The 10,912-nt window shown below is 46.7% G+C and overlaps 1 protein-coding gene across 2 annotated transcripts; it reads left to right on the top strand.

Moving 5' to 3' along the window:
• The first annotated feature begins 780 nt into the window (after positions 1–780).
• ITLN1 (intelectin 1) lies at positions 781–9,967 on the top strand. 2 transcript variants are annotated; one of them, XM_003892937.4, is made up of 8 exons: positions 781–975; positions 1,153–1,216; positions 2,561–2,659; positions 3,822–4,069; positions 4,706–4,864; positions 5,486–5,606; positions 6,781–6,884; positions 9,692–9,967. In XM_003892937.4, exons 2-8 carry the CDS (start codon positions 1,159–1,161, stop codon positions 9,842–9,844), a joined length of 942 nt encoding a protein of 313 aa, XP_003892986.3. In that variant the 5' UTR covers positions 781–975; positions 1,153–1,158; the 3' UTR covers positions 9,845–9,967. The 2 variants fall into 2 exon arrangements, with proteins under 2 accessions (XP_003892986.3, XP_021781582.2); XM_021925890.2 differs by having other exon boundaries at positions 782–975; positions 6,781–6,913.
• The last annotated feature ends 945 nt before the right edge of the window (positions 9,968–10,912 follow it).

Below are 10,912 nucleotides of genomic sequence, written 5' to 3'. Positions count from 1 at the left end.
AAAGACAAAGTAGTGAGTCTTTGTGTGAAGCTAAATTTATTCAAACTAAAGATTTACACTTTTTAAAAAAATCTTTTATTCTTTTTTTTGTGTGTTTTGTATCTCTTTCCTCTCTATTCCTTTTTACCACATTATTCAAAAATGATCAGTTTCCCATCTTGTTAAAATTTCCTTTTTCTATTTCTATGAAATGATAATTATGGCCAATGTTTGATTTCATTTTATTTATTTATTTATTTAGAGATACGGTCTTGCTCTGTTACCTAAGCTGGAATACAGTGGCATGATCATAATTCACTGAATCTTCTGTCTCCGGGGCTCAAGAACCCTCCTGCCTTGCCTCAGCCCCGCCTGAGACTACAGGCAAGTGCCACCATGCCATGCTAATTTTTTAATTTTTATTTTTAGTAGAGAAGTGGTTGCCCTATGTTGCCCAGGCTGGTCTCAAACTCCTGAGTTCAAAGTGATCCTCCTGCCTTGGCCTCCCAAAGCATTGGGATTTGAGCCAATGTGCCAAGCCAGCAGATGCTTAATTTAGAGAAAGTTTTTATTTTGCACAAAAGAAAGGCACAAAAACCCAAAATTAATGCCAACTCTTGTTAGTCTCTTCGTCTACTTGTTTTGTTTTCATGGACTTTGACACAGGTTCATGAAACCCCCAGATCCAGGAACAATGCTAGTAGGCAATATTTAGGATTGGTTTTTTTCTTCAGAACCTATTAATTCCACTGTGTAAATTACCTCCCTGAGATAACCAGAAACCTCCCCAGCACTGGGCATTGTGCCAGGGGAGGGTGAGGCTGGAAACCTGGGTTTGACCCTGCTAGGCTTTCTCCATAAAGGTTTCAGCCCCTCATCCCACATCAGGAGTGTTTTTGGAGAAAGCTGCACTCTGTTAAGCTCCAGGCTGCAGTGTAGAGAGGGAGTGAAGGAGCTCTCTGTACCCAAGTAAAGTGCAGCTGAGACTCTGACAAGGTCTGTGAGTTGGGGGAACCCTGTTTTCAGCTTACGTCTGCTTTTGGTCTCGGAGGTGTGTGAGGTTTAAACAAAAGGCAAGGGCTTTTGGAGTCTTTGTAGGACTGGACAGGGGTGGGACAAGGATGTAGAGAAAAATGATGGGCAAGACGGTGACTTTCATCTTGCTTTCTTTAGATTACGATGAACCAACTCAGCTTCCTGCTTTTTCTCATTGCGGCCACCAGAGGGTGGATTACAGGTGAGTCACGCTGCTAGGGACAGAGTTCCTTCAGCTGGGTGGCTCCTGGGATCCTGGTCTCTCCCAGGACACAGAGCATGTCTTTGAGATGCACAGAGGCCGGCTTGCATGTAGACTGAGTGCCGATTTCTGGTCTCTGGTGGGATCTGGCCTGTGGCAGTGAGCGTGTTGCTTGAGGCATGTCCTGGGTCCAGGCTCTGTGCTTTTGTGTGGCCCTGAGGGGGCTGTGGTAAGAACTGTGCCACCTCCCAGCCACTGCCCACTCCTGTGGTCTTGGCTGTGGGATTTCCATGGGAACTACATGGTCTGCTTTGTGCCTGGAGAACATTCTCTTCACAGTCTTCCTCTCTACAACAAGAATAACAATGACATTTAAAAATTTGTATTTTCCTTCACTGTGTAATTTTTTTTTTTTTTTAAAGAAAAGGCTGTTTCAAAATATCTTCTTACTTCATCTTTGCAAAATCACTGTTTATTAATGGTGTTTTAGGTATGAGAAAACTGAGAGCAGTCACCTCTGACCTCAAAGCTTTTCCCCTAGACTGTTCGAATAGTTTGCACTCTTTGGAGTAGAGGTTAGTCTCACTGCTCCCTACTTCACATCCCATGTTTCAGCCATATTAAGCAGTTTGTAGTTCTATAGCTGGGCCATGCTGTATTTTTTTTTTTCTCTCTAGGCCTGTGGATATGCTGTTTTCCCTGCCTTGGATTCTCTTCCTACTGATAAATCATGTTTATTCTCTCAGAAGAAGCTACGATGTCACCTGGACTGAAGGTCTTCTGTGACTAAGACATGAGACAACCCCTCTTGCCTCCTTCTCCCAGGCAACTGCCCTGCTCGCTGTCTGGCCTTTCCATTCTCCATTCTTACCTCAGAGTCTTTCTTTCGTTCTCTTGAGTTTGTCTTTCTTCTACCATTTATTCTTCTCAATCCAATTTTCTGTTGACTTGTCAGCAATTCCCTCTAGAGGCAAGCTCTTGCTGGGGAAGTTTAATGTCTTTGATTACTCAGTGCTTAGGGCAGGCAGGACCCAGCACAAGGGCAGGTCATGTGGCGGGAGGCCCGCATTAAGCCTGTGCTGGCTGTCGCATCGGACGGGCTGAGTGGGTGTGAAGCTGCTGGGCTGAGTGGATGTGATGCTGATGGGCTGAGTGGGTGTGACGCTGCTGGGCTGAGTGGATGTGACGCTGATGGGCTGAGTGGATGTGACACTGGCTGTCTCAGGCCTTACCACCCTGGCATTGAGGTTCTGCTACAGTGGTGGAATGAGTGTGACTGCTGATAGGAGAGGCTAGGTTTTGTGTCAGACCAGGAATGAGAATCAAACTCTGTATATTCCGTAGATGAGGCTAACACTTACTCCAAGGAATGGACCTGCTCTTCGTCTTCATCTCTGCCCAGAACCTGCAAGGAAATCAAAGACAAGTGCCCTAGTGCATGTGGTGAGTGATAAACACTCAAACAGAGCTCAGTGAGGGTATCAGGATTGTGTCTTCTGGGAGTCATTTTGTCTTTTAGTTAAAAAAATTGTGGTAAAGTATATGTATACATATTACAATTTGCATAATATTTGCCATTTTAAGCAATAGTAAGTGTGCAATTCAGTGGCATTCGTTACCTTCAAGGTTGTGCAACCATCACTGCTATCCATATGCAGAACTTTTTTATTACCACAAACAGAAACTCTGTACTTAATAACTAGGAGGGGCCGGATGCGGTGGCTCACACCTGTAAAGTGCTCACCCAGCCACCCAGCACTTTACGAGGCTGTGGCAGGTGGGTGTGGTGGTGCACACTTGTAATTCCAGCTACTTGGGAGGCTGAAGTGGGAGGATCGCTTGAACTCAGGAGGCAGAGGTGGCAGTGAGCCGAGATGGTGCTACTGCACACCAGCCTGGGCAACAGAGTGAGGCTCCATCTCAAAAACAAAAACAACAACAAAACAAAACAAAAAATAACATGGAGTTATTAAGCAATAACTCCCTTCCCTCAGTCTCTGGTAGCTGCATTCTACTTTCTGTCTGTATGAATTTGCCTAGTGTAGTTACCTCATGTAATTGGAGTCATACGGTATTTGTCCTTTGATGTCTGACTTATTTCACTTAGCACAGTGTTTTGAGGGTTTGTCCATGTTGTAGCATGGGTATTTCATTCCCTTTTATCCATTGTTGATACATATATGCACACACACCATGTTTTGTTTATTCATTCACCTGTTGGTGAATATTTGAATTGTTTCTTCTGTTTGACTCTTGTGACTAATGCTGCGATAAACACTGGTGCAAAAGCATCAGCTTGAGACCCTGTTTTCAATTGTTTTGGGGACAGAACTGCACTGGAATTGCTGGGTCATATGATAATTCCATGTTTAACTTTATGAAAAATGTCACTGGGATTTTATACAATTCTATGTTCTGCCTCAGTTACAGGAACATGATCTTCTGAACTCAGGGAGGCCCCAGTAGCCCTGGGAGCACTGAGTGATGTGACTCAGGACAGGAGCCTTTAGGCCATGTTTCTGGTTTCTAGGGCCTTTCTTGTCATGGGGCTGAGATGAACCCTCAGCTCTCAGACAGGGAGGCTCTGGGCTGATTCTCTCTACAGATGGCTTGTATTTTCTCCGCACCGAGAATGGTGTTATCTACCAGACCTTCTGTGACATGACCTCTGGGGGTGGTGGCTGGACCCTGGTGGCCAGCGTGCACGAGAATGACATGCATGGGAAGTGCACGGTGGGTGATCGCTGGTCCAGTCAGCAGGGCAGCAAAGCAGACTACCCAGAGGGGGACGGCAACTGGGCCAACTACAACACCTTTGGGTCTGCAGAGGCAGCCACGAGTGATGACTACAAGGTTGGTGCCACTTCCCACCCACTAGGGTGAGGGTGAGGAGTGGAGTGTGGCTGACCACAAGCCTGCAGGGGGGAGGGCTGGAAGGTGGGGATGTGGGGAAGGGCTGGAGAAGAAGAGAGAAATACTTGCACCTTTTTTTTTCTTTTCTTGAGACGGAGTTTCACTCTGTTGCCCAGGTTGGAGTGCAATGGTGTGATCTTGGCTCATAGCAACCACTGCCTCCTGGGTTCAAGTGATCCTCTGCTTCAAAAGTAGCTGGGATTATAAGTGCTCACTACCACACTTGGCTAAGTTTTGTACTTTTAGTAGAGACGAGTTTTCTCCATGTTGGCCGGGCTCGTCTCGAATTCCTGACCTCAAGTGATCTGCCCACCTTGGTCTCCAAAAGTGCTGGGATTACAGGCATGAGCCACCACGCCCAGCCAACTTACATGTAGAATCACAACTTCCTCCTAACAAGGCCGTTAGGGCCCTGGGTGTGGTGGGATCATCTGCTGGGAGTGGGGTGTCTGAGTGTGGCTGGCCATCTGCTCACCTGGAGTCCAGAGCTCTCAGTCCAGCCGAGGCTGCATGTGTGGACCTTCTACCTCCTGGGACCTCCTGGCCCAGTCAGGCTCAGTGTCTGTTGCTTTCCAGAACCCTGGCTACTATGACATCCAGGCCAAGGACCTGGGCATCTGGCATGTGCCCAACAAATCCCCCATGCAGCATTGGAGAAACAGCTCCCTGCTGAGGTACCACACTGACACTGGCTTCCTCCAGACACTGGGACATAATCTGTTTGGCCTCTACCAGGTACAGAGGGCTGCTGGCTGGGACTGGTTTTCATGGGTGTTCAGAAAGCAAGTGTTAGAGGTTGGGCAGGAATCATTTTTCAATGGGCCTGTCTCCCATGTTCTTCTAACCTATATTTGCTAATGGCTTCTGCTGCTTTTCTTAGGAATTCTGAGCCAGGCAAGAGAAAAGATCTATGGGAGGAGTGGGGGCCTGGGGGAGGGATAGCATTAGAAGAAATACCCAATGTAAATGACGGGTTAATGGGTGCAGCAAACCAACATGACACATGTATACCTATGTAACCAACCTGCACATTGTGCACATGTACCCTAGAACCTAGAGTATAATAATAATAATAATGATAATTAAAGACCTATGGGAGAGGACAGCAGGGGCAGGAAGAGTGTGGGTGGGTTGGGGAGAAGGAGAGACAGAATGAAGTGGTCTAGGCTGCCGCAGAATCACAGCTCCTGAGTAACTGGCAGCAGTACCAGGGAAAGATTCTTATTTTGACTGGTTTTGAAGTAATCTCAGTTACTGAGAAAGCATTGTTTCCCCTCTATGAATGGCAGCATCCCAGGAGATGCTGGTAATGGCAAATCTGTTGTCTTTACTCCATGACTTTTTCTTTCTTTGTAGAAATTCCCAGTGAAATATGGAGTAGGACGGTGTATTACTGACAACGGCCCGGCGATCCCTGTGGTCTATGATTTTGGTGATGCCCAGAAAACAGCATCTTATTATTCACCCTATGGCCAGCGTGAGTCTTTGATGATCCTCTGAACTCTTAGTAGGAAAGGGAGTACATTCAACTGTGCTAGGTAACAGTTATGCATCCGACTGAGGCCTGGTTCTCTTCTGTAATGTTCCCTGTATTGCCTCACTTGTTTTGCATGGCTGCCTTTGAGATCTGAACTGTTATTAACGTCATTTTAGGAAACGGAAGCACTGAGAGGTTTAGAATCTTGCCAAGATCACAAGGCATATGTGGAAGAGTTATCAATTAGGGTGAGAAATTTGGCTCCAGACTTTTTTTTTTCTTGAGATGGAGTTTCACTCTTGTTGCCCAGGCTGGAGTGCAATTGTGCAGTTTTGGCTCACCACAACCTGTGCCTCCCAGGTTCAAATGATTTTCCTGTCTCAGCCTCCCAAGTAGCTGGAATTACAGGTGCCTGCCACCGTGCCTGGCTAATTTTTGTATTTTTAGTAGAGATGGGGTTTCACCATGCTGACCAGGCTGGTCTCCAACTCCCGACCTTAGGCGATCCACCCGCTTTGGCCTCCCAAAGTGTTGGAATTACAGGTGTGAGCCACCGTGCCCGGCCAGGCTGCAGACTCCAGACTCTTCACTCCTAACAACCCACTGTCAGCCCTGCAGGAGCTTGTTAGGACCAGGCCAGGCCATGTGTATAGAACAACCAAAAAAATGGCAGGACTTCTTTTTCCTATTGTGAGTTTATTTTGTGTGAAGCCAAAGTTGGTAGTATAGTTTGCTTCACAGAGCCTGAGCATATATTATAGAACTCAAAGCTGTTATTGTTTACATTTGGGAGTTGAGAGTTTAAAACAAAGGAGAAAAGAAAAATGTAAATAGGAACAGAGTGAATACATCTGTTAACTGCTGAAACTCAGTTCTTGTAGATGTTCAGTGGTGATCTTCCCGCAGAGTTGAATTTCTCTTCACAAGCCTCTGACAGATGAGGAGCCCTCTCTGAGGACCAGCTCTTGCTCTCTGGGGTTGGGAAAAGTTCCCTCTTAGCTAAGTTTGAGGCCAGGATGCACCAGCCATTGGCCACAGAGGTGCTGGGCTCCACCAGTACGGCTGGAGTATTGGGCTGTAGCCTGAGCTTTGGCATCGAGAATCTCAGGGCTGGCCTAACGAAAGTGATTTCTAGCATCTTCCTTGAATGCTGTTTTGTGCCTCTTGTTTTCAGTGGAGTTCACTGCGGGATTTGTTCAGTTCAGGGTATTTAATAATGAGAGAGCAGCCAACGCCTTGTGTGCTGGAATGAAGGTCACTGGATGTAACACTGAACACGTGAGTCTCTGTGGGGACCACAAGAACCTGTGAGTAAGGTCACATTTGTCAGTGTGTGTTGGTATGTGTGTGTGTGTTGAGTGTGGTATGACTGGTGTATGTGTGTATGTGTGTGGTTGTGTGACATTCTCTTGCTCATTGCTGGGCTTCAGGGGCCAGGGCTGTGGGACCCTTTGTCCAGGTGTACACATCCTGTCCCTCTGAGGACCAAAATCAAGGAGTGAGGCTTCAAAGAACCATTGCTGGGTGCTCAGGCTTTGTGAGAAAACACTTAATCGCTTGGAGGTGGGGTGAGGTTTGTGTGCGGAAACATTCTGTAGTAGTCTTTAGAGCTGAGATTCCTTGCGAAACACAGGTGTTATTTTTCTTCATCTGAGATTTATATTTCAGAGAAAACCTGGGCCTCCCCAACCCTAGCCATGGTTTGCCTAGATACACACTGCACTGGGGAGTTGCTGGGACAGCCCTGGACATCACCTTCTAGAAACCTCACTCAGGCCATCCCTTGTGTGGTTGAAATGTTAAGGTTCAGGAATCCCGAATGGTGGGATTGATAAATTCCAGTGATTTTAAATGGAATACTAGTTGTATTAGTCCATTCTCTCACTGCTATAAAGAAATACTGGCCAGGCATGGTGGCTCACGCCTATAATCCCAGTACTTTGGGAGGCAAGGCAGGTGGATCTCTTGAGTTCAGGAGTTTGAGACCAGCCTGGGAAACATGGCGAAGCCTTGTCTCTACAAAAAATACAAAAATTAGTCAAGTGTGGTGGTGCATGCCTGTGGTCTCAGCTACTTGGGAGGCTGAGGTGGGAGGATCCGCTTAAGCCTGGGAGGTGGAGGTTGCAGTGAGCCAAGATCACACCACTGTACTCCAGCCTGGGTGACAGAGTGAGACCCTGTCTAAAAAAAAAGAGAGAGAGAGAGAAAAAAGAAAAGAAAAAGAAATATCTGAGACAGGATAATTTATAAAGAAACGAGGTTCAATTGGCTCATGGTTCTGCAGGCTGTACTGTAAGTATAGTGGCTTCTGCTTCTAGGGAAGTCTCAGGAAGCTTCCAAACATGGCAGAAGGCAAAGATGGAGTGAGGTGTCTCCTGTGGCAGGAGCAGGAGTGAGGGCAGGGGATGTGCTACACACTTTTTTTTTTTTTTTTTTTTTTGAGACAGAGTTTTGCTCTCATTGCCCAGGCTGAAGTGCAATGGCACGATCTAGGCTCGCCACAACCTCTGCCTCCCGGGTTCAAGCGATTCTCTTGCCTGAGTCTCCCAGGTAGCTGGGTTTACAGGCATGAGCCACCACACTGGGCTAATTTTGTATTTTTAGTAGAGATGGGGTTTCTCCATGTTGGTCAAGCTGGTCTCGAACTCCTGACCTCAAGTGATCTGCCTTCCTCAGCATCCCATAGTGCTAGGATTACAGGCATGAACCTCCACGCCCAGCTGGTGCTACACACTTTTAAATGTCCAGATATCGTGAGAAGTCACTCACTATCATGAGGACAGTATCAAAGGGCTGGTGCTAAAATCATTCGTGTGAAATCACCCCAATGATCCAATCACCTCCTACAAGGCCCCACCCCCAACACTGGGGATTACAATTTGACATGAGATTTTGTGGGGACCCAAGTCCAAACCATATCACCAGTTGAATACAGAGGATGAGCAGGGAAGTCTAGAATAACATGGTGCTCATTTGGGTGAGTGTCATTTATGAAGTCAGAGTGTCTGGATGATGAATAGGTTCTGGGTCAATGAGGGATATAATTAACTTTGTTTTGGTCATTTGGGGCTTGAGATGCCTGTGTAGATATCCAAGCTGGATTTTGAGGTCTTCAGCACAAGAAGTATCTCGACAGGAGATGGAGATTTTGGGGCCATCAGTGAATTTTTAGTAATTGAGGCCACAGTGGTCATGCAATTTATAAGCGAGAGAGAGATGGGTCCTCCACTAGGGAGCAGTGCTTAGAGGATTTATAAAAGAAAAGTACAGACAGGGGCTCTGAGCATGAGTGTTTAGAAAAGTTGAAAGAAAATCAAGACAATAATGTCACTAAAGCTAAAGGAGGAGAGTTTTTTTTTTTTTTTTCTTTTGAGACAGGATCGTCACCCAGGCTGCAGTGCAATGGTGCTAGCTAGGCTCACTGCAACCTCCACCTCCCGAGTTCCAGCAATTCTCCTGCCTCAGCCTCCTGAGTAGTGGGACTACAGGTGCCTGTCACCTCACCCGGCTAATTTTTTTTTCGAGAGGAGTCTCGTTCTGTCACCCAGGCTGGAGTGCAGTGGCACAATCTCGGCTCACAGCAAGCTCCGCCTCCCGGGTTGATGCCATTCTCTTGCCTCAGCCTCCCAAATAGCTGGAACTACAGGCACCTGCCAGCACACCCAGCTAATTTTTTTTTTGTATTTTTAGTAGAGACAGGGCTTCACTGTGTTAGCCAGGATGGTCTCGATTTCCTGATCCACCCACCTCGGCCTCCCAAAATGCTGGGATTACAGGTGTGAGCCACCACACCTGGCCCGCACCCAGCTAATTTTTGTATTTTTTGTGGAGACAGGGTTTCATCATGTTGGCCAGGCTGGTCTTGAACTCCTGGCCTCAAGTGATCCACCTTCTTCGGCCTACCAAACTGCTGGGATTATAGGTGAGCCAAGGAAGAGAGAGAGATTTTTATGGGAAGGATAGATCAACACTGTCAATGGAGAGTCTGATGAGGACCACAGAAATGACTGGTTTCGGCTGTTAAGATGGCATTAGCCTCACCGGCAGATCTCTCATTACTGCCCCTTCCTCTCTTTGTTTCCCAGCACTGCATTGGTGGAGGAGGATACTTTCCAGAGGCTAGTCCCCGGCAGTGTGGAGATTTTTCTAGTTTTGATTGGAGTGGATATGGAACTCATGTTGGTTACAGCAGCAGCCGGGAGATAACTGAGGCAGCTGTGCTTCTATTCTATCATTGAGAGCTTTGTGGGAGGGAACCCAGACCTCTCCTCCCAACCATGAGATCCCAGGGATGGAGAACAACTTACCCAGTAGCTACAATGTTATGGCAGAAGAGAAACTAATAAATCATATTGACTCAAGGCTTGGTGTTTCTGTGAATTCCTTTCCTGTAGGGGTGAAGCACTGTAGGAAATTTCAAAAGCATGTGTATTGCTGTGGCTGATTGAACTTCAACTGCTTGTGTGTTTGGACTCTTAGGACTCCGGAATCCTGACAGAGAAGCATGGCATCTCTAATTCCCTTTCAGATAGCCCTTAAAATAGCCAGAGGAATACAGGGCAAGGGGAAAGGAAGCATTTATCCTAACCCTTCCTAACTCACCCACATAGACTGATCAATTTGTATCCTCAACCTGTAGACCCGAAAGGAGAAAAGAGTCCATTTTGGGGGGTGCACCAAAGAAGAAGGAGATATATACCCAATATCGATATCTAGTATGTTCTAACCTTAGTGACTGAGCGTTCTCCTTAGGGAAGAATGGGCTGGCATGATATGATGATGGTGACTCTCCTTGGGCAGTGGCTAAACCACTCCTGGGCTCCCATCTGCAGGTGCTCATTCAGAAGGAGCCACGTGGCCAAATAATTCCCAATGGGTTATTGGTACAGATAGGATGGGGATGGCATCAGTTCTTATCCATGACTAACTATTAGGCATAATATTGTGTTTCCTCTACAATACAAATTGGATTACGACAAGCCCTTCCAATTCTTCCCCACTCTAAGTGTCAATTACTTCTCACTGGCTAGAAAATGAAGTTTAAAGTTCTTAGGCCTTGGAGGAATTAGAAGAGGAAGGGAAGAAGGGAAAGAGGAAGGGGAAGAAGGGAAAGAGGAAGGGGAAGAAGAAGGGAAAGAGGAAGGGGAAGAATTTTGCTTAGAAAAGGTTTGGGAGGGTTGGGGTGTGGTGACTCACGCCTATAATCCCAGCACTTTAGGAGGCCAAGGTGGGAGGATCACGAGGTCAGGAGATCAAGACCATCATGGCCAACATAGTGAAACCCGTCTCTACTAAAAATACAAAAA

Source organism: Papio anubis, chromosome 1 (genome assembly GCF_008728515.1).
Source record: "Papio anubis isolate 15944 chromosome 1, Panubis1.0, whole genome shotgun sequence".
In the NCBI taxonomy this organism is placed as follows: Eukaryota; Metazoa; Chordata; class Mammalia; order Primates; family Cercopithecidae; genus Papio; species Papio anubis.
This window is presented reverse-complemented; position numbering and strand designations above follow the sequence as displayed.

What these genes read in the sequence shown, in the direction of transcription:
- ITLN1 (XM_003892937.4), top strand. Translation starts at nt 1,159, where the DNA reads ATGAACCAACTCAGCTTCCTGCTTTTTCTCATTGCGGCCACCAGAGGG. An exon ending in CACCAGAGGGTGGATTACAG is followed by an intron (nt 1,217 to 2,560) that starts GTGAGTCACGCT and finishes TATATTCCGTAG; the next exon opens with ATGAGGCTAACACTTACTCC. An exon ending in CTGGATGTAACACTGAACAC is followed by an intron (nt 6,885 to 9,691) that starts GTGAGTCTCTGT and finishes TTTGTTTCCCAG; the next exon opens with CACTGCATTGGTGGAGGAGG.